A 24,150-nucleotide genomic window follows, 5' to 3' on the forward strand; every position below is an offset into this window, starting at 1 on the left:
GGTTCCTGTACCAATCAGCATAGTTTGGGCCGTTAAGCTTGTTGTTGTCAAGAAGCTTTGCAAATGATCTGTTTGCCATTTTCTGATAAAAGAGCAAACATCAGTCCACAACCTGATTTGATTCATGTTCATTTCATAGATATGGATTTTAATCTACAATCCATTTCCATTTATTCATCTTTGAGGTTTCCCTCCTTTCTCAGTGACGAAGACTACGGGTTGTCTCTGGAAATGTGGGAAATCACATAGGGTGCATGGAGCCAACTGTTTCAACTGCATAACCCCACCACTTTTCTGTGAATGATCACATCCACTCATCATATGAGTTTTCCCTTTGGCCTCTGTCAGACAAGGTTCAGAGCCATTTTTAGGTAAACCTTTCTAGCCCATTTTCTGGTGTGTTTCCTCATTACTGAAGGACCCATCCTCATGCTAATGATGGAAGGCCTTTAGAGAGTTCATCATATGAATCTCCCTATCACGTGCACTCATATTAGCTGGAGGGAACAGTTAATTATGCCCTAGTTTGATTTAGGTCAAACCAAAGTGGCTCCCACTAACTTTCATAAAGTTAGATTTTGGTGGGCCTTAAATCGGATAGGGTTCCGCACGTAACCTCTTGATGAGGTGTGGGGCCCACCACTGAGGGAGGTCATCCAATGACCAAAAGGGACACCATGGCAATGATGTGCATTCAGGCATGATGTGCGCAAGAGCCACTGTCGAATGAGCATGGGCCAAGCACTTATGGCCCATGCACGTAGCACATCACACATCCAAACATCTCATGCAGGGATAAATTGATCCAATCAATTAATTATCTGTAAGGCCCATTGGAAACCAGTTGAAAATCCATAATATTAACCATTAATATTACCTAGGTATATGGACTGAATTAGGGTTACCCAGTTCGACCCATATAGCTTTATCCTTTGAAGTGGGCTTTTAGCAGTTTTAACTATTTAAAACTGCGCCTTTACAGGTTGAGCCGAATTAACCATTTAATTAAATATCAATCCTCAGGCCCATTAGTGGGAAAAATTAGGGCTGACTTTCAGCCTTGATTAAACCCTAGATTTGGTCCAAACAGTTTTGAACCAATCTTGGTTCGAAAGGGTCAAGGGTTTGATCTTTAATTAAATCCTTAATTCAAGAAAATAATCTAAAATTAAATAACTGATAAAAGAAAAACAAGAATCAGGTTAATTAGGGCTGTTCGCACACTCCATCCTGCAAAACAGAGGTTAAATCATAGATTGCAGTTTCACAAACTACAAATCGCAGATTCTAAGTCTCCCATTTGCAAAAACTCCTTCACTGCGCCGCCATCTTCGATCCAAATAAAATTAAATAGAAATCCTATTTCTATTAAAAAATACATCAGATCGAATGCCTATACATTGAGTCTAAAAAAAAATTATTTACAGACCAAATGTAATAAATAAATTCAAGAATCTGCAAATCTTGCAGTTCTCCCTACGCAAACCAAGAATTCGATCTCCTCTTGTACGAATAGCCAATAAATCAAGAAAATCATATAGAACTATTCTAAATAATAATCAGATTTATATAAAATTAATTTCAGATTATTTGCCCATCAATTTTAGGAACAAAATTCCCAAAACCCATGTCTGCACAAATTGGGTAGAACGCCTTCTCCCTATTTGCGCAGGTTCAGATCTGAAACAGAATGGTTCAAGATTTGAACCATGGCTCTGATCCCACTGAAGGGATAGGAAATCCATCACATGGACGCCCAAAGATTGCGGAATAAGGGGGCGAATTTCAAAAAATTTTCTCTCCCTTCAATTGGGAATCGAATTCCCTATTTAAAAAATCATATTTTCAATGATCATTCTTAAACCATAAACTGAACCAGATCTGAACCAAAAGGAGTAGGGAGAGATAATACCTAATACAGAGAAGTAGTATCTCCCAATGGAGGTATTCACACCTAAGGAAGAATCCAAAATCTGCTCCCATTGAAGATGGCGCAGTGCAGGGTGGAGCAGAATCAGCAATGTTCTACCAAAAGAACTTGATCTTTCTCAAAAATCACCTGATTGGCTTGTGAATACAACTCCCATCAATCTTTTCTCCAAAAGATTGGAATCAAGATCCAATCTTGATTTCTCCCAAGAACTGGAGATCGAACTGTTGTAGGCGGTGACTGTAAGAAGGAGGTGGCAAAAGAGTAATTGTAGGGTGCAGAATTCTCTCTTCTGTGATGTTAGCTCTGAAGACAAGACTATCTATTGTTTGATTGTGATTGTCATTTATAAAGGCTGCCGCCCCCTCTTCCTTTTATAGACTTAAAGGAATCAGCTCCTAATCCCATTAGGAGTTGCTAACCCAAATCATATCTAGATTAGAAGTCCCTTTAAGATAAGGAATAACCCTTATCTTATCTGCAAATTAGATCAGCCATCTCCTAATCTAATTAGGAAGTTTCCAGATCTAAATCTTATTTAGATCTTGAACTCTCTAAGTGGATAGGGTGTGGGCCCATTCCTATCAGCTGATCTATGTCAGAATTCACCCCTTAAGTGACTAATCAAATTAGCCCAGTTCGAAATGGGCTTAAGGCCCATTTAAGGTTATGTATTCATTAAGCCTTCCAAACTGCTGCCTAGTTGGGTTTCCTTGTATGGCGTGGGATCCAAACATTGATATACACATCAGCCACATGGGTTCAGCCCAGCCTTTGTTATAAGGCCTGGCCGAATACACTGTTATGGATAGTGCACCCCCTAAAACCCATCAGATGGGCTCTATGGGCCCAACACTTACCCTAAGTGGTCCCTGGGCCAAGCCACCTTATAACACCCAGGGACTGTGGGCAGATGCAAGATTAGCTCATCAGGTATTATCCTCACTGGTCTTACACTTAACCTCTCAGCCCATAATATCATACACTGCCCGACAAGAGAGGACCTCTCCCTCGGCTGCAAGGAACAGTGTTGCATTCTCTCTTGTATGGATCCCGGGAATTAAAACCTTTTGCAAATCATTTCGAAACCATAATTTATATACTTTTATATCTCATATAAAATATATTTTGCAAAACAAATCTCAAAGATTGAAATCGGCTGCCGGTAGTCTTGGTTTCCATTAGTGAGAGTGCATCCCCGATCATTATCTTTGTCCGACAAAGGGGCTAATCCTGTCACTATGATCACCCACTCAGATGAATTCTCAGACTGTCCCAACATACCCAAGTTTTGACCCCCGCTAAAGATCTCACTAATTGGTACATCAAATACAACCTAATCCGACACCTAGTGCAGTATCATAATCGAGTCTAGGGGTTGGGTGTAACTTTTCAGTTTTGCCCATCAATCTCCAAGGTCCAGGGCAATACTGGAAATCTGGTCCAGTTCAAAGATTCAATTAATCCTACACTGTATGTGCCTAGGGTCTCACCCCGGAAGCTGAGACAAGCCACCCCAACCAACTTGGTGGCACCATAGTGTCAGCCTTGTCAGGATAGATCTCCCCAGACCGACCCACTGGCTGTGAACATTCTAAACTAACACGAGTCTCATTAAGTGTCCAGTTTAAGGGTATTATATAGAAACATACCAAGGGAACATGAATCAAATATGCATTTTATTCATTTACAATAAACTCATAAAAAACATTATTTTGATTGAAGCTAAGGGTATACAAAACTGTCTAACACACTGAACCCAGGTAAAATGTGGTGCGATGAAAACCGAATCCCTCATAATTAAGCTACATGAAGATCGTCTATGGACTACTCTATACCGTAATGGTTTTTAAAAATCTGAAATGAGTAGTCATACAAGAAAGCAGTCCAGATATCTACAATGTAACCACTGTACCATCCGCGCATGAAGTGGGAGAGGAGGAGGAGCACGTAAATTGGGAAAAAAAGATGACGTCCTATGGACCGAATAGCAACTAAAAACGAACAAATATATAAAATAAAAAAAATAACTAAAAAGTACCTGGAAGAAAGATAATCCAAGAAATACCGTACCAATATAATGCCCTGCTTTTCTTTTCGTTCACCGATAGTGATCCACGAAAACAGGTTTTCCAACAGTGAGGATAGTAGGGTTTATTTTCCGGATAATACAAGGGCATCAACCTCAGAAGAAGGCTTGAACAGTGGTGATGAGGGCAGATTTGGCCCTCCAGTGAAATTGTGACACGTGGCACCTCGTGACAACTAGGAAAACACCCAGCCAACAAACTTACGAAGTTGGTGACCCACTCGGGCACCAGTCTGGCCGGCCTGGCGTGACCTGCAGGCGGCCTGACGCGCGCCTACGCGACCTGTGCGGCCTGCGCGACCTGGCCGACCTGGACTAGCCTAGCGCATGATCCGGCCAAGGCGCCCACCAACGAACCTGGCCTAGACACTGACCCGCCGAGTAACACAGGCGCCGACCAGACGACCTGGCCTAGACACTGACCCGCCGACTGACGCAGGCACCCCTCTGACAACCCGACCCAGGCGCCGACCTGGCCGCCTGACACAAGCGCCAGCCTAACGACCTCGAGGAGTTCACCACCGTACCCCGGTTCTGACAGGATGCGACGAGTCTTACCGTTTGGAGGCTTTTCACCCACCTAACTCGCGAGGACTCCGGTATATAAAGACCTCACCCCCCAAAGGGGAGAGAGGATGAGAAAAAAAAGGGAAGTAACCCTGCTCTCTAGCTCTCTCATATTATCTTCAAAGCTCTCTACAATAAGAGTGCTAACTTAAGCATCGGAGAGCCCCCACCAGGAAAATACCCCCGGGACCTCTGATTCAGTTCTCGCAGGTCCTTCAGCTCCCACCGCCTACGAAGAGGAGGAAAAGATGGAGTTCTCGGAGGTCCTTCAGCTCCCGCTGCCTACGAAGAGGAGGAAAATATGGAGTTCTCGGAGGTCCCTCAGCTCCCGCCACCTACAAGGAGGAGGAAAAGATGGAGTTCTCGAAGGTACCTCAGCTCCCGCCACCTACAAAGAGGAGGAAAAGATGAAGTTCTCATAGGTCTCTCATCTCTCGCAGCCTACAAAGGAAAGAAGACCACCTCATGCTGAGGGCAGTCGGATTGCGCTGCACCAGAGAGCTCCAGCATTCTCTAAGGCATCGGCCGCCTAGTAGGGAGTTCGCCACCAGGCAGTTCGCCACCAAGCAGTTCGCCCCCAGGCAGTTCGCCACCAAGGTAGTTTGCCCCTAGGCAATTCGCCACCAGGGAGTTCGCCACCAGGTAGTTCGCCCCCAGGTAGTTCGCCACCAAGGCAGTTCACCCCCAGGCAGTTCGCCACTAGGGAGTTCGCCACCAGACAGTTCGCCACCAGGGAGCACCACCAGGCAGTTCGCTACCCGGCAGTTTGTCACCAAGTAGCTCTCCACTAGGGGGCTCGCCACCGGGCAGTTCACCACCATACAGTTCGTCACCAAGCAGTTCTCCCCCAGGGAGTTCGCCACCAAGTAGCTCGTCACTAAGACATGCCACCATCGGGTCAAATAACGAGGTACTTAGCCAAAAAATTTTACATCACAAAACATTGGTACGTGGCCGAAAATGGTTACATCAAGTGGAAAACGGCAACTACCCGATATGCTTATCTCGATTCCAGACCGGAAGATATAATAATAAGCGAATAGCAATAGGGTGGTTTAAACGGGTTCAATGAACCAGCCTACCAGAGCAGGTTAGAGTTTGAGTTTGATTAAAAAAGGGTGAATTACTTTATGTATAGGCCCTTCATTAATTATCATGGTTCCCAAAACTAACAACTGATATGCGGGCAAAGTTCAAATAAAAGGAATAGGCACTAGTAACACCAATTCTATTATGAGGATGCATAGATCAAGCAATCATCATCATCATCTAAGCCTTGTCCTAACTATATGCCTAGATTAGTCAAGCATGCAGTTGAAAATAAAATTATATGCAAAAATACACTGTACTTGCTGCAAGTTAGCAATGTGAATTGCTCAAAGATGGTGGCAACAAAATACTTGCTTCTCAAGGAACAAGAGCAAAAACATAAAAATCATATAATGTACAAGATACTCACATCCTGGTCCATTTGCAAATTGGACTCCTCCAGGGTTTGGGTGGAAGCAGTTAATTTTGAACATTTTTGCCTATTGAAGTAATCCCATATACAAACCTGTAGATATAAAAAGACATGAAGATTTTCATTCAGAGTTATAATAGTTTGAAACAAAAGACCTCAAGCAAAATAAACCTTCTACATGCCTTCTCCTGATCAAGCTTGTGAATTGTGCACACCCTGTTGTAAAGCTCGCATAGAGACGCCTGAAGATAAATTAATGAAGTGAGGTAAATATGCATCTGACATTATACAAAAAAGTTGAAAAGCTGAAGCTCATGACAAATCACAGATATGGCACAAGCTTCTGTCCAACAAATAGTAATGTAATAACCATCCACTAAAAAGTACTTGAAAGTTTAAGGTTAATTTTGAACTCAGAAATGAACAAGTGATTTATACCAATGACACATAATCTTCCCAACTTCATCTAAACCAACATTAGTACCAGACAGAATTGCTTCACTCAAGCAAAGTTCTAATCATTAGAAATGATCCAAGTGAAACATCAAGGTCTGAGTTTAGCACAAGGCTTTTATATTTAATATTTCTTTTTATAAATGAAGTTAGATTTCATTAAAAGGCCATGAGAAGCTGTTGATGTTTACAAGTCTGGGTAACAAATGCAGTTTTCAATAAGCATGACATAATCAGAGTGCCATGAGAGGCCGTTGATGTAATTTGTACTACTTTTATTAAATTCATTCTGTTCCCTCTCATTCAAATCTAATATTTAAGGTATTAACTCCACTCACTCTCATTAAATCCCATATTTGAGATACATTAAATATATGATCTTTGTGGACTTTTCTTAACTAAATACCCCTACTTATGAATTTAGTCCCTCTCTAACTGTGTGGGGAGAAAATGTAATTTAAATTACTATTACTTTCCAATTCATTCAATTCCCTCTCATTAAAGTGTTAACTACTATTCTCTCTCTATAGATAGTTTATTAAAGTATTTTTGTTTCACTAATTAATGCTACAAATTAAATCTATATCCAATATTTTAAATAATACAAAACCTAACTTCAAATCCAACATGAAAAACAAACCACCATTTTGTCTGGGCGGTGGATAAGTAATTCAATAATCCACGTAAAATGGGTCAACCAGTGATCTCATAGTTAAAGAATAAAGGTTTAACTCACGGTTCGGTTAACCGAACTGTGGGCCTATTTTTTAAACCAAACCGGTATTACCGGTTTCTGGAAAACTAGTAAAAGAAACCAAATTGAAGCCAAACGGTTAACTGTTTGATCGGTTCGGCTCGTTGGTTTTTTGGTTTTTTTTTATATTTACAATATAAATTATAAGTATATATATAATAAAAAACTAGAAATATATATAAAATATCATATTTTAAATGATAAATAATATATTATATATTATAAATATATATTTAAATATATAATGCATATTTATTAATTTATAATATATGGAAAATATAAAATATGTGTAAATATATATAATATACATGCATATATATAAAATATATAGAAAATATATGCATACCGATCAGTTCGCCTAACTGCCAGTTTTCCATATTGGTTAACCGAAACCGAACTAGTACCTTCGGTTTTCAAATACCGACCTAAAACCAAACCGACCGGTTTGGTTTTGGTCGACTTTTTGGTTCGATTCGGGTTTTTGGTTTTTCTTGCTCACTCCTTAAAAATATAAATAATACAAAAAATACAAAATTTTGCGAAAACAAATGCATGGTTCAACCTTTTGTGGAATACATCATTTAAAACTAACCCAAAAATAAAACAATTTTCCTATTCAAGTAGTAGCTCCATAGTTTGACCTTTTAGGTCAAATGGGTTAAGCCATGATATCATAAAATACATAATAAAAATTTTAAATAAGATAGACACAAAAATTATTAAAAATATAGAAATTTCATAAAAAAAAAGCCAATTGGATGCATCTCTAATATTATGTATTCATTATATTAAAAAAAATGAGTGTGATAAAAAAAAAAGCCAATGGGCTTAACTCAAGCCCAAATAGGCCCAGCTCATAATTATAGATAGGCTGTCTTGCATTCTGGGATTTTCTATGTTTTTTATTTTCGTCCTAAGCCTAACCCTTAGGTAGCCCAAGTTAGGCCTGACTATATACATAGATACATATATAGACACATTTGCATACATGGATGCATATACAATTATATACATACATTTATATCAAATTTTGTCATGGGGTTGATTGATAAACCCAAGTGCATCAAATTTCAATGCGACCTAGGTTGGACAGATCAAGCTTGACTTTGGCCACAAACTTAGGCCCAATGCATAAGGGTTGGGCCTAGATTAAGCCTAAACTCGGCCCAATTTGGTTAAATGGCTCAACCAATAATGTCATAATTAAATAATAAAAATTAAAAATAACAGAAAAATACTAAATATATAAAATTATGACATATATAAAATATTATAAATTTATCATATTAAATGAAGATAAGTATGATAACATGAATTATTTTTAGAATTACTTATAGAAATGGAATTGAAAATTCAAAGCTACCCAAAAATAAGGTCACTTTTTTTCTTTCCAGTGAAATAAGTCAACACATGATGCCACTTGGCACCGCTCCACCCAGTTGTCATTCCAATGGCTCACAATATCAAAAATATTGGCAATATATCCCCAAAATATCCACATTTTGTTAGGTGGCCATATGATTTTTTTTTTATGAATGGCCATATGAACCTTTTTGGGAATCCTTTTTCCAAATATCTCTGATATTTTGCCGATGTGTCAACGATATTTCAAATTTCATTGCTAGAATAAATATTTAAGGTTTAAAAATTTAAAACAGTATTATTGATCAAAGAGTTCTATAATATTGTTAAGAACATTTTGATATTTCATTAAAACCATTATCATTTTTTAAACTATTTTCTTGAAATAACTATGGGAAATGGTGACTGAATAATTGGTTTACTATTTTGAAATTCTTTTTATCAATAATAGTAACTTTCCATTAATAATGAACACAATTAATTACAAGGGAGGGGAGATAAACTTTCTTAACTCCTCGGGTTGGGCAGGAGCCCCCATAAAAGCAAAAAGAAGAAATTGTAACTTTGCCCAAAATAAAGAATCCCGAGCCACTAAAATGAATATAACTATAAAAAAGCATTCTCTAATTAATCAAAACATAAAGTAACCAAAAAGTCAAAATGGGAATTAATTAGCATATTTAATGTAGAGAATATGGGCAAAAGAATAAGGTGGGGTTTGATAAATCTGAAATCTAAAAAGTTAAAAAGATATTAAAAGTGTCTCAAATGTGAAAACAGGCACAAGATGCTTTTCTACTTTGTAGAGGCTCTGAATAGATAAGGTTGTTTGTGTTGGATCAAACATTCGGCATCTGGAATTCCATGATTTTACTATTTTACCCCTAAAACAAACTATTTGACAAGAAAAGTAATAAAGTCTACGAAGCAAATGAAAAAATATTTAATAATTAACAAATTAATATATTAAAAACTATTAAAATATTTAATAATTAACAAATTTATCATATCGTTAAATGGCTATTTTACCCTATCCCGCTCCCGCTGCAAATCCTTCTCTCTTACCTCTTTATTTTTTTTCTTTATCTTCCTTTTTCTTCTTATGTTCTCTAGAGCAAAAGAGAAGATGAAGAAAAATGTAAGGCAATCATTCTTGATTAATTTTTACAAGAGTACACTAAGCTAAGAGGAAATTATAAGTGATTTTTTAAAAAAGAATAGAGGCACACCTATTTTGCTTTTATATAAACCAAAGGAAACTCAGCATTGATGCTGAAACAAAACTCTGTTCGGTGATACTTGAGGACCTTTACCATCAGCAAAGCAGGAGGAAGGGAGTAAAATAAAAGAAATAAAAAAGGGAAGAAGGAAGAGGAGAAGGGGAGAAAGGGACACAAAAAGAGAAAAAGAGAGAAATAAGAAAGAAAGCGGAACCCCTGCTCTCGTTTGATGGTGTATGCAGTGGTGAAGAAGAGAGGAATAAAGAAGAAAGAAGAAGAATGCCATGTTTTAATAAAAGCTTTGTCCTTCTCTCATGCTTAATGACTGGGCGGGCAAATCATCAACCCGTTCGACTTGTTCAGCGGTTTTTAACCGCTTCTAAATTTTAATTATTTTTTATTTATTGTTAAAACAGGCCATCAGTTCGGATCGAATAATCAAACCATCGACCCAGACACCGGTGCCCATAACGGTTCTGGATCGTTCTTTAAGGACACCCAAACATGGCCTTAAATACAATACTTCTTGGTTTAGGAAAGATACAAATGTGTTAATTTTTCTAAGTGCTTATTTTCATTTAAAGAAAATAAGTGCTTATTGGGCAGAAAATACACCATTAAGCACTAATTGGTGTTTGAGAAATAAGTCCAAAATAAGTACTTATTATTTAAGCCCAATTTTTCATCTTTCTATAAGTGCTTATACAATAAGTCCTTATTAAAATTTTACTCTCAAAAGTATCCATAATAAATTATTAAAATACCAATTATATCATTTTACAAAGGGAATTTTCAAAATTAATTTTATGATAAGCACTTTTACGCAAGTAAAGTATTTTTGGCAAAATACTTTTACAAACTCACATTTATAAAAGTACTTTTACATGAAAGTAGTTTTACGAAAATACTTTTATGAAAACATTTTAAAAAATTTACTTTTATAAAAGTACTTTTACAAAAACACCTTTATAAAAGTACTTTTGTGAAAATACTTTATAAGAGCACTTTCACTTATAAAAGCACTTTTAGTAAAGTACTTTTCAAAAAATATTTTTCTAAAAACACTTACAAAAGCACTTTTAAAAAAGCATTTTTATAAAAGCACTTTTACAAAAACACTATAAAAAGCACTTTCATAAAAATATTTTTATGGAAGTACTTTTATCAAAGCACTTTTATGATAGCACTTTTGTAAAAGCACTTCTATCAAAGTACTTTTATTCATTCACTTCGGATTGGATGCTTTGAAAAAAAAAAAAAGACTTATTTAAATGCTTATTGGAGAAAAAGACCACCAAAAGCCCAAGATGAAACAAGTTCTTATTCAAATAAGATAAGCACTTGATAAGCGCTTGTTTCTAAACACTTATTTTTAACATAAACACTCCCAAACATGGCCCAAGTCAAACCAATTGCGAGCAAGAATTTATCTAAATCCAATTTCAATCGTATCTCCTCAATACAAGTATAGCTTAATACAAGGACAAATAACCAACCAAAGACGAAGAAAACTAGAAAAGGTTAGTTAAAAGAAAATTCCATAGACAACATGCTAAAATGTAAACTATAAATACAGATTATAACTGATACAATTTGTGTACTTCCATAATACCACATCAAAATTCCCTAAGCCCCAAAAATCGTAATAGAAATATCCCAATTTCCTTACCACGTTGCCCCTGCATCCCTCTACATCTATTTCAACTTACATTTCTCATCAATCAGAATCTGGACAGGTTGCACTTGCACCCCCCCCCCCAAACTACACGAGTATTCCATCTAACAAGTATTAATGTTCAGGGCAGTGCAGTATTTGCCAGGAGAAGAGCTAACAAAATAAAAGAAAAAAGATGCCGCGTATTTCATCATGGACTTCAGCAGCTTGGTGAATGAGCATGTAATGGCCCGTCATATCTGGTTTTAGTTTCAACTTTCAACTTTTAACTTTTTGATAGAACAAAACATAAGCTGCTGAGGTTTTGATCTCTTCCTCACTGACTGGAGAAACGTGACTATCATCAAAATGATACCATCTGTTATCTTCAATTAACTGCAGACTCAGATAAAGCATATCATTAGACATGGAATCACAATGTCTACTGAATGGTCAAAATTATGTCAAGCCGGTGTCTTTGACTAGTCAAAATTGGCTTTGATGCACAGTTGCAATTACTTGCCAACAAAACACCTACTCATTCAGGTAATTAAGCAATTGGTTCTGTAGTCCAAGTTGTAAATAAGATATCTCTAATGATGTCATCACATACGAGAAGAAGAAAGGCCGTCTCAAGATAAGAGACGAGTAAAATATGCTTGCAGACTATATTTGAATCAAACTACCCTGCCTTTGAAAAAGAGTATAAAGCAAATAGCAAGCATCTTACCTTAGCATAGGCAGAGTAGTGCCCTCCCCCTAGACCACCATAGTGATTACTAATGGCATAGAGCTCATACACATGAGATTGAGGACCAGCATCCTTGCTCTTTACATATTTGCTTAAATCAAGACTATGAACAGGGAAATGTACAAAGGTATCAAGCTTGTTTTTCAGATATCGGCTGTATGAGAATCGTTTCAGGTGAACAACTAGAATGTCTGGCAGCCTCCACAAGTCAAGTTTCTTGGTAGCTTGCCTATGTTCCTTACAGCTAGGACAGTACCTGCATTGAGAAGCAAGAGATGATAAAGACAGATTTAGCTGACATTAAAATGACAATGCAACTTCAGATGTGAGAGAACTTACCACATGTCATCAGGGCCTAAAGGTTCCTCTTTCAAGAACGCCTCCAGGCATGAAAATAAAGAAATAGCTTCCTGCCGTGTCTTCTTCATGGTGAACCCAGCCTTGTATACCTCAGGAAGATCCTCAAGGTAGCTAGAATCATATAATTCGTTTTCCTTCTCAAACCAATCCAAAAGTACCTTTATAGATTGGCCAGGTTTAATAAGATAACCATCTCCAATGGGACTGCATTTCAAACCCTTTTCATCAGTCTCAAAGAGCTGAAAGAATGATTCCCCATAAGATGTATGTTCTAGTTCCATGTCATCTGTGTGATTCTTAAGTTCAGATTGAGGACTGTAACTGTTCACTGGTCTATCAACATCAACTCCTGTAGCACAGCCATTTTCCCTGCTCGAACTGACAGAATTAATAGGAAAATATGCTTTTCTTCGCAACAATGGTTCAAGCATTTTACGAATAGCAATTTGAATATCAGCTTCTGTTTGTGCACCCTCAGGCAAACAAGTAACCAATGGTGCTCCAAAAAGCTTCCTGTCCCAACTGTTGAGCATCTCTGATGAACCTCTGGAGCAATAGATCCTTCCATCACTAATAAGCACAGAAGCACACACACAAAACATTTTGGGAGAGGGGTTGCAAAAAGAAAACAACTGGTGCAAAAAAATTGCCTCCAATGAATAATTACTTGATATAATTAAGCTCATGCTTTGTGGAACCAAAATGTCTTCAGATACTTCAAAAAATGAAAAGGAAATATTTCACTAGCTAGGAACCTTTATTATTAACAAAGTCAAACACATTTGCACCCACACATGGAAGCTCATTTTTTTATATGAAAGAAAAAAAATCCTTGCTATGCAAAGGGACTTACTTTACTTTGCTCCTGTGAATTATCTCCAGCCTTGTCAATCCATCATGTTTTTTAGGAAATCGATAAGCTACAATATGCTCATCATCCTTTATCATAGATAATGGTTCGAAAGGCTTCTCCAAGTACCGGTATATTTGATGCTCGTAAACCTGGAAAAACATACTACTTAAGAAACTGTGGAACCCCCACTCCCCAGCTGAAACGAGTTTCTAAAACAATCAAAGAAATAATGTAATGTTACCTCAGCAAGCAATAAGCTTTCATCAACCTTTAAGCAGCATGCAGTACTCAAGGCCTGACTAAGATCTTTGTAGCAGCCATGTTTTGGCACTGTCACAGTGTAGGGTATGGGAAGAGCACGCCCATCACCATAGAACACAGTTACTGACATTGTCCTTGTGACAGTTGAAGGCAATGGCAAAGATAAGTACATGAAGGGATCAAATGTCACTGAAACTTTTCTGCAAACTGGACATACTAATGTGGACTTGTATTGACCCTGGAAAATTGGGACCATTTTCATAATTTCAGCAACCAAATGATGGAATATCCTATCGAGTTTTTGAGAGAAAGAAAACCCCAAAATTACTCAAAAGAATCAGCTAAATGAAGCAGATCCTTTACTTGATGCAACAGGATAAGTATTTCTGGTGATATAAATTGCAAAGATTAGACCCATCACCAGGCTTGTCTCTTCAAAGAAATGAATCCTGAACATTTGTAACCTGGCAGATCAGGCTCTAACATTTGTGTCAATTGAGGGTTAACCCCCTGTCGTGCCTACTGAGCTGCTTGTCTGTAGCTAACTGACATGCATAAATCATTGACCCTAAATATCCAATAGACTTGACTATATAAATATTTTAGCATTTTTATAACTATATAAATATTTTAACTTTCTATAACCAATATAACAAGCTTGCTGCGCATTACAATTATCAAATATCATTTCAAAAGGTGTCATAACCGATGGCAAATATTCCAAACAGGAAAATATTTGTTAAAAGTTTTCTGCTTAAGCTGCAATTTCAGCCATTATTGCACCAAAAATGGAACTTCCTCAAGAAAGACCACCTCTAGCAACACATAGCAACTTCATTATTCATAGGGCTGCAACTAAGAAGACCTATTTTTCATTGAAAAAAAAGGCATTCCCCATGTGAACTACTCAACCTGATTCGGGAGAAGAGAAAAAGGCAAGTTTGCAGTACAGGTTGGTTCATGAATGGCTGCCTCATAGCATACTGAGTTTCAGGTATTTAAATCTATTCATCAAAAAGTTGCTGATACCATGGAGGAAGACAACAATGGTAATAGATTATTAAATCAACCACTTACTTGGCAAACATCTACAATTATGGAATCATTTCGAGCTTTGTGATTTTGCCAACACTCCTTTGCAAATTCTTCATCTGGACGGCCATCTGCATCCTTTACTTCAATGTAGGGCTTCTGTTTGACACGATTTAAATCTTCATGCAGCCCATCCAATAGAAAAGCCAAAAGTTCCTGAAGAGAGAGAACTTTTAATACAAGACATTTCTTTTTCTAATGCCATTCATTCATTCTTCTTAAACAAGACATTTTTTACAAGATAAGCAATTATAATTAAAGTTATAAAATAGTTAAGAATTTAAGACTAACATGGATTTGTTTGGGCATGCCTCAAAGGGCTTGGAATAGAGGTGGCTCATAGAATTAGGAATGAAAGATATTCAATATCACATTAGCTATTTGGAATCATGCGATTTGGAAAGAAAGAGAGGCTGAAAGTATGCCATGCTTGGGTTGTTGAGTGCTTCTGTGCTTTATATGTTAAGTTTGATTCTATTTTTGCATTTTCACTTTGAATATGTTTTTATGTTATGTTTATGTATTTTAATTTGAGCTAATAGGCTTTATACAACATAAATATAGTTTAAAATTAAAATTTGCAATATTTAACTTATACATTTTTTGCAATTTTTTGTACTTCGTAAATTTTTAAAAAATTATGCCTTGCTTCAAAAAGGCATGTCCCTCACCTTGCGCCTTGCACCTCAGGCACAAAATTCCCAATGTGCTTTTTTTGCACCTTGCACTTTTAAAGCACTACCTTAAACTTATTTTCATGGTTGTCAAGGCAAACACATAGCACAGTTTTTGGGATCATCTTGTGCCTTGCCTTGGTGTTTCCATATACAAGGTTTATAATTTGGGGTGTAATGCAGCTAAAACATAAAGGGCATAAAAAAAGCCTAAACTTCAACATAAAGAACCACAAAATAAGCTTTGTCACATCATATATATTTCTTTTTAATCCACTGTAATCAAGCCTCTACCAGTATTTTTAAAAGTGCAAGGGGCATTTTACGCCCAAGGCTCGAGGTGTGTGCCTTTCAAAATCACAAAAATGCCAAAAATGGCTAAATATTCAAGCATGTAAAAATCTCAATCTCTTTGAACCAGCCCCCCAAGGCAAGCCCAAACAAGTCCATTTTAGTGTCTCAAATTGTTAATCCCTATAAAAAAAGATTTCATAATTTCGATTGTCTTTTAAAAATATTTTTTATTAGGATGAATGAACGAGCAACATTAGAAAATAGGGGTTTTTTGGAGATAATAAAAACTTCATTGTTTTTAAGAAAACTTATTGCTAATAAAACATTATTGCCATTTAAGAAAACTTCCAGTTTTTTAAAGAAAGGCAAACAAGAAACTAGTCATTCATTAATTGTAAATAGAATATACAACGGATTATACAAGCAGTGGAGAGCATATACAAATACAATTCCCCCTTTGTTCACATTACATAACAGCCCAGAAAAATTGATCCCCAAGTGCCCCTTGCTTTGCTAATGCAACAGCCATATTATTGGCTGATCTCTGAAGCCATTGAACCTGGAATTTACATACCCCTGGTTACTACCACTTTCGAATTTCCCTCTATGATCAGCTTGTTGATGTTTAACTAGCTAAATATTACCTTAGAACAATGTTTTAAACACGGACGTGTGGCACAAGTCATTACACTACCTGGAGGTGTGAGGCGTAGTTAAAAACATAAGAGGTATCAGCTATTCAGCTTCCCGAACACAAGGAGGTGTAGGGGATGAGGAGGAAGGAGAGAGAGAAGGAGGAAGTAGAGGAAGGAGGATCTCATCTTGTTTCTTTATGAAAGAAGATGTCTAATGTCAGGAAGAATGAAGATGCAAACACTAGCTAAAAGGAGAGTCTTATATTAATAAAACCATCTCAATCAACTCTCTTGGAATTCCATCTAGGCCCTTTCAAATTACAACAAATTACCAACATGAGCCCAAGTTGCATCTTTAAATAGAAAAAAACATGAAAATAAAAGAACAAAGGAGTTCTTTTAGGTCTTCTTCTAAGCAGTGGTTTACTGGCATGGTTTTGCGGTAAACAAGGGGGCCAAATCAAATAGTTAAGGTTGCATTGTATCAAAACAAAGACTATTGAAGTACAACATTGCATCTTAATAGTGGCATCTTATTTTCTTAAAGAGCATCTTAAAAGCGGTTCCTCCCAGTTTTACCTTCACTAAAAAGAAAAAAGAAAAAACTCAAATCAAATAACGTAGGATCCGTGAAGTGGGTTATTAATTTATCATTTAGAAAATAAATTTAATTTGATCTCGTAGATAAAATAACAAATTTATATGCCAAAAAATTATCAAATAAAATAACAACCTAAATTTACAACATAAAAAATGGTTTTCAAACAAAATTTATCAGAATACAAGAAAAAAAACATCAAAACAATGTCCAAAAGAGTGCTCAACAATCAAGAAACAATGTCCAAAAGAATAAGCAAATCTGAGATAGGGATGCTGAAATGGGTGAACAGAAAGATTAAAATGGAAAGGATTAGAAACAAGTTCATAACAACCCGGTCAGGGCCCGGGCCTGCATCAAGCCCAGAAAATTCAGGATTGAGCTTGGGCTTCATACTTCAAGCCTAACCTAGGCCTGGCCCAGCCCGCAATAAATATATATATATATATAAAAGCTTTAAGTTTTGTTAAAAATAAATATTTATGAATTAGAACGTGTAAACACGTGTCAACACTTGAGTCAATTCAAGTATAAGAATTGTGGGACTTGGAAGAACACTCAATGGTTACAGTAGTGTCGACTGTATAGGGGTAGTTTAGTCTTTCTATTTATATTTAAGCTGATGTCTAATGTTTGTCTCTTTTGATTTATTTAATAGAAACATATAAATATAGTGCAGGTCTATCGCCTGAACTTTATCATGGTATCAGAGCCATTGTGACAAAATCAGATCTGCCCAGAATTCTGTTCTATTGCCACATTCAGCCTAGGCTTTTACAGTTTTCTTCATCATCCATTGGAGATAGGGAAAAGGGCTAAAAAGGAGTGGTCGTCGTTTCCCTTTGGAGGTTTTCATGCCTCCTATCAGTGGTTTAGTGGGTCTTTGTGGTGGTTTGAAGGAAGCCCTCTAACTGATGGTATGAAGGGGGCTGTTTCAGGTGGTGCAATGAACAGTTGAGTGTCGGGTTGGTTTTTGGTGGTCAAATAAGTGGGCTATATGTGTGTTTCAGTGTGAATCGAGTGGTTGGTGAGTTGCTAGTGCTATTGTGTGTATTCAAGTAGCTGTGTGATAGTTTTGTGGTGCTGAAAATGAAGAAATCAGTGACGGGTATTGCTGAAAATTGTGACTATAGGTGGTTTCACTAGTGTGCAGTGTGGTGAAAAGTGATTTAAAAGTTTGATACACGAAAAAAAATGGATTTCAGATATGAGAGACAGTAGTGAACACAAATCAAGTGTTATGGTTCCCACTTCCCACCAACTACCTGAATGTTTATATGACTTCTATCAAGTTGAATGGGGAGATATATGTGCCTTGGGCGAAATCTGTAGAGGTCTTTCTTAGAGCTAAGAAGAAAGTGAAGCATGTAAGAGAAGAAAAACCTCCCACTAACTCTCAGGAGTATAGTGATTGGGAATAAGAAGATGCACAAATTATGACATGGTTATGGAATAGTATGGAACCCAAAATCAGTGTGAATTTTATGTTCCTAGATACGCCAAGGAAATTTGGGACAATGCCAAGAAATTGTACTCGGGACAACACAATACTACTAGAGTGTATCAGCTTTATCAGGAGTACTTTAATCTGCAACAAGGTAATTAGAGTCTTGAGGAGTACTATGCTACCATGAGGAACCTTCATAAGGAGTTGAATGTGTACCATCCCCTCATTTCTGATGTTAAGATTCAGCAACAACAGAGAGAACTACTAGATGAGACTAGATTTTTAGTAGGGCTGAAATCTGAATATGAACCAATGAGAGCACAGATACTAGGAGGGTCAGCTCTTTCGTCTCTAAAAGAGGTATTTACCCGTCTTTAGAGGATTTCTATTGGGCCCACTGAGAATTCTAATATCTTTGACAGGTCTGCCTTTGTAGTGACGAGAGGGGGAGGCCATGGTGTTAGAGGTGGAGCTCGGGGAGTTCAACCCGGTCGTAGTGGTAGCAATGGATCCATGTATGGTCATAGTGATGGTGGTGGACCCATGTATAGTAGTGGTGGTGGTGTTGTTGAAGGTTGAGATTCAGGGGGAGATCGTGGCAAAGGATGTAGTAATGGTCCGAGGAAGTGTACACATTGTGGTATGGAAGGGCACACCATTAACTTTTGTTATGATTTGCATGGCCCACCTTCAACTTGGGCTAATCATGCAATGGCCAGTGATAGTAGTTCAAGACAAGATATCCAATAGCTAATCAGATGCCCTCTACACATGATGAGTGTGAGTGATTTATCCAGGACACCTCTCAACAGAATACAGCTACTCTTGCACATTCATGTATGACTTGTCTGGCATCCAAACCCACCTCTAGGATTATTGACTCTGGAGCTTCTGATAATATGATTGGGACTCCAGGTGTGTTTTCCTCCCTTTCACAGTGCTCCACATCACATTTTGTTACCCTTGCAAACGGTTAATCCTCCATTTGTTGTGTTGATAATGTTGACATAGACCCTTTATCCTATCCTCGGTTTTGTATATTCCCAAATTCCCTTTTAATTTTATATTTTCTAGTAAGCTAACCAAGTCTTTTAATTGCTCTATCACCTTTTACCCCTCTTCTTGTGTTTTTCAGGATCTCAAGACGGTGATGAAAATTTAAACATAAAGTTAATAAAAAAAATAAACTTAAATTTTAAAATAAGTGTTTTAAAAAACTATTATCCAAAATTAAAATACATAAACATAACATGTAAAGTGTATTCAAATGAAAATTTAAAAATAAAAGCAAACATATAAAGCATTTTCAAGTATGTAAAATCCACAATCTCTTTTTTTCTTAATTGCATTGCTTCATGTATCTAATGTGATGTACAACATATTGCATTCTTGATTCTATTAATAACCTTTGTACCACGCCCCTCGAGGCAAGCCCGAACAAGTCTGTGTTAGGGTTTGAAATTCTTATTTCTCACATAAAAAAATAATGATTTTATAAAATCCATTGCCTTTTAAGAAGATATTTTATTGCAATGAACGAATGAACAACATTAGCAAATAAGGGGTTCTTGAAGCTTCAATGAGCGAGTGAAGCGAGCAAACCAAGCGCATACCTAGGTGCACTAGGCGTGTGCCTTTTGAAAGGGGTGCGCCTAGGACTTGGGTGAGACGCATACCCCAAAATGCGCCTCGCCTGTGCGCAAAGTGCATCTTTTAAATCACTGGTTCCGTTTGTGTTTTGATATCTCTAGCTGCTATATATGATTGACCTCTTTTTCAACTTGACATCAAGAATGCCTTTTTACATGGTGATCTCCTTCGGGATGCCTATATGGAACAACCATCGGGGTTTGTTGCTCAAGTGGAGGATGATAAGGTGTGCAAATTAAAGGAGATTCATGGACTTAAACAATCCCCCTGTGTGTGGTTTGGTGGATTCAGTGAAGTGATAAAGAATTTTGGTATGAAATAGTGTCAAGTTGATCACTCAGTATTCAACCATGATTCGCATCCTGAGAAGATCTTATTGGTGGTATATGTAGAGGATATTGTCAATACCGACAGTGATAGACTAAAGACCTTTCTACAGGAGCACTTTCAAACGTAGGATCTTGGTAAATTAAAATATTTCTTGGGGATAGAAGTAGCAAGGTCTAAGCACAGTATTAATTTGTGCCAGAGGAGGCATGTTCTTGATTTGTTGGAGGAGACAGGATTATTAGGTGCCAAACCGGCTAAAACACCTATGGAACCAAATACCAAGTTGAGCAGTGATATGGGTGAGGAGTTTGAAGATCCTGGAATGTACAGGTGGTTGGTGGGTAAGCTAAACTACCTAACCATTACTCGGCCAGATATTTCATTTGATGTTAGTGTGGTGAATCAGTGTATACAAAAACCACAGGTTCCACATTGGGATGCAGTTCTAAGGATAGTAAGACATTTGAAGGGAGCTCCTGGTCGTGGCTTGATATACGAGAGTGGAGGAAATCTTGAAATAGAGGGATACACCAGTGCTGATTGGGTTGGTTCTGTATTTGATAAGAAGGCCCACTACAGGTTATTGTACTTTTCTTGGGGGTAATTTGGTGACATGGAAAAATAAGAAACAAACAGTTATGGCAAGAAGCAGTGCATAAGCTAAATACAAAGCCATAGCACATACCACTTGTGCACTAGTGTGGTTGAAAAATCATCTACAAGAGATGGGATATTCAATTCACTCCAATGAAGCTTTATTGTGACAACCAAGTTCCAGTCCACATCTCTCCTAATCCAGTGTTTCATGAGAGAACAAAGTGCTTAATGGAGTGATAGATACTGCATGTGCTAACACAAGAAGTCAATAGACAAACTTGTTCACCAAAGGGTTGAGTTAGGGAAGCGTGGACAACATATGTAACAAGTTGGGACTATATGATATATATTCTCCAGCTTGAGGGAAGTGTTAGTGTTGATTGTATAAGGATAGTTTAGTCTTTCTATTTACGTTTAAGTTGATGTGTAATGTTTATGTTAAGTGATGCGTCCCATACTTGAGTAGGGACATAATAGTCTTTTGTTTTATTTAATATTAGCAGATAAATATAACGTGGCCGACTAGAGAGAGTAACTTTTCTCTCTTGTTCAAACCAGTTTTCTCCTTCTCCTTTCTTCTCTCTTCTATCTCCTCTAATCTTCCTCTAATACTATTTTTAACAAAATTCTAGTGCAAGTCTGAACTTTATCAATTGCACTAACTATTTAGTGTTGTTCCAAATCCAACATTGCTCAAGAATAGGAATGAAGGTCTTCCCTTCATCTATAAAAGGATAAGTAACTCAAGCCAAATCAAGTCTAACAATTAAATGAGGCTCATGCATTGTTTTTTGATTATCACTTGAAAGTGTGTCAGTGGATCTCGACACCAACATAAGTCAGATGACATTTCCAACATAAACCATGCTTGAAAGAGTAAAATGGTAGGATACAATTCATGTAGCCAGCCCCGAATGGTTGGGATAAAGGTTGAGTTTAATTTAGTTCAGTATATATGATGCCACATTTCATTTTCTTCAATAGAACGTAAGGTTTTTTATGCAGTTCATCAAAGGCAAGAAATCAAACAAAAGAACATAACCTTTGAAAAATGACCCTACTCATGGATATGAGACTACACAGATTTATATAATTTCCCTGCGACATTAATGATAAAAAAAAAGGATTGGAAACTATTGTGACAACACTAACTTGAGAATCATGCTGGTTATATCCACTGAACTGGGGAGCAAAACGAGCGAGTTTCCCCTTAAAAGCACGTGGTGCAATTGGTGTCCGTCCAGAGGACCATAATTTTCTCAGCAATTCACCAAATGCAACTGCAAGCTCACCCTGCATCACAACAACAAAAATGGAAACATTACAAGATTCATCAAGGGGAAGAAATATGAACCAGAACATTTAAGTATACAAAAATAAATCCCCACAAAGCAGAAAGTCAAAATAAGATACAAAAACCACATACATGCAGTCCTAAAGGATTTTGCTTGTTGATCTCCTCATTGTAATCCTGCAAGAAGTACTCAAGAAGTGGAGGTGTATGCACTAAACATTGAATAGCACTGTTCATAAAGCAAGTATTTCCCAGGTTTTGCAATCCTGCCAACCCTCTCTTTTCTCCTTTCATCATGGTGCTTGAAAGATCATAACCATCATCCACATCTGTTAAAACTGGGTTTAAACCATTCCCTTGAATCAAGTTTGAGCCATATCCTGTTGAATACCCATTTGATAGAGCAGGGCCACCTGCAATTGTAACAGTTGACCTTGAAGGTTCTAATGCAATCAAAGCTAATTCATTTCCCGTTGAGTCCATACGAAATCCATGGGACAGAGACCCATCAAATTGCACTTCTAAAAAAATCTGCAGAAAAGACTGAATCAACGGACTGGTGAAAGAAAGAAAAATACTAATTAACCAAATTTTTTTATGTATATACAATAAACTTTAGAAAGAAAATCTTGCAAGAGATCATGGTTCCCAAAACTAACAACTGATATGCGGGCAAAGTTCAAATAAAAGGAATAGGCACTAGTAACACCAATTCTATTATGAGGATGCATAGATCAAGCAATCATCATCATCATCTAAGCCTTGTCCTAACTATATGCCTAGATTAGTCAAGCATGCAGTTGAAAATAAAATTATATGCAAAAATACACTGTACTTGCTGCAAGTTAGCAATGTGAATTGCTCAAAGATGGTGGCAACAAAATACTTGCTTCTCAAGGAACAAGAGCAAAAACATAAAAATCATATAATGTACAAGATACTCACATCCTGGTCCATTTGCAAATTGGACTCCTCCAGGGTTTGGGTGGAAGCAGTCAATTTTGAACATTTTTGCCTATTGAAGTAATCCCATATGCAAACCTGTAGATATAAAAAGACGTGAAGATTTTCATTCAGAGTTATAATAGTTTGAAACAAAAGACCTCAAGCAAAATAAACCTTCTACATGCCTTCTCCTGATCAAGCTTGTGAATTGTGCACACCCTGTTGTAAAGCTCGCATAGAGACGCCTGAAGATAAATTAATGAAGTGAGGTAAATATGCATCTGACATTATACAAAAAAGTTGAAAAGCTGAAGCTCATGACAAATCACAGATATGGCACAAGCTTCTGTCCAACAAATAGTAATGTAATAACCATCCACTAAAAAGTACTTGAAAGTTTAAGGTTAATTTTGAACTCAGAAATGAACAAGTGATTTCTACCAATGACACATAATCTTCCCAACTTCATCTAAACCAACATTAGTACCAGACAGAATTGCTTCACTCAAGCAAAGTTCTAATCATTAGAAATGATCCAAGTGAAACATCAAGTCTGAGTTTAGCACAAGGCTTTTATATTTAATATTTTTTTTTATAAATGAAGTTAGATTTCATTAAAAGGCCATGAGAAGCTGTTGATGTTTACAAGTCTGGGTAACAAATGCAGTTTTCAATAAGCATGACATAATCAGAGTGCCATGAGAGGCCGTTGATGTAATTTGTACTACTTTTATTAAATTCATTCTGTTCTCTCTCATTCAAATCTAATATTTAAGGCATTAACTCCACTCACTCTCATTAAATCCCATATTTGAAATACATTAAATATATGATCTTTGTGGACTTTTCTTAACTAAATACCCCTACTTATGAATTTA

The 24,150-nt window shown here is 37.0% G+C and overlaps 1 protein-coding gene across 2 annotated transcripts in view; it reads right to left on the minus strand.

Annotated features, from left to right (window-relative positions):
- Positions 1 to 11,358: 11,358 nt before the first annotated feature.
- LOC148881128 (ubiquitin carboxyl-terminal hydrolase 9-like) overlaps positions 11,359 to 24,150 on the minus strand; it is a 32,412-nt gene continuing 19,620 nt past the window's right edge. Inside the window, exons 5-14 of one of the 2 annotated variants that reach the window (XM_088963417.1) lie at positions 23,458 to 23,517; positions 23,273 to 23,368; positions 22,460 to 22,858; positions 22,186 to 22,326; positions 14,794 to 14,964; positions 13,697 to 13,954; positions 13,456 to 13,604; positions 12,582 to 13,148; positions 12,222 to 12,498; positions 11,359 to 11,887 (exon numbers count right to left, since the gene is read on the minus strand). In XM_088963417.1, coding sequence (XP_088819543.1) covers positions 11,771 to 11,887; positions 12,222 to 12,498; positions 12,582 to 13,148; positions 13,456 to 13,604; positions 13,697 to 13,954; positions 14,794 to 14,964; positions 22,186 to 22,326; positions 22,460 to 22,858; positions 23,273 to 23,368; positions 23,458 to 23,517 — 2,235 coding nt within the window. In that variant the 3' untranslated portion in view covers positions 11,359 to 11,770. Of the gene's footprint in view, positions 11,888 to 12,221; positions 12,499 to 12,581; positions 13,173 to 13,455; positions 13,605 to 13,696; positions 13,955 to 14,793; positions 14,965 to 22,185; positions 22,327 to 22,459; positions 22,859 to 23,272; positions 23,369 to 23,457; positions 23,518 to 24,150 lie in introns of both variants that reach the window. The other variant, XM_088963416.1, reaches the window with a different exon arrangement.

The sequence above is a fragment of the Nelumbo lutea genome, chromosome 1 (assembly GCF_056320005.1).
Source record: "Nelumbo lutea isolate HS-2025 chromosome 1, American lotus-T2T, whole genome shotgun sequence".
Taxonomy (NCBI): Eukaryota; Viridiplantae; Streptophyta; class Magnoliopsida; order Proteales; family Nelumbonaceae; genus Nelumbo; species Nelumbo lutea.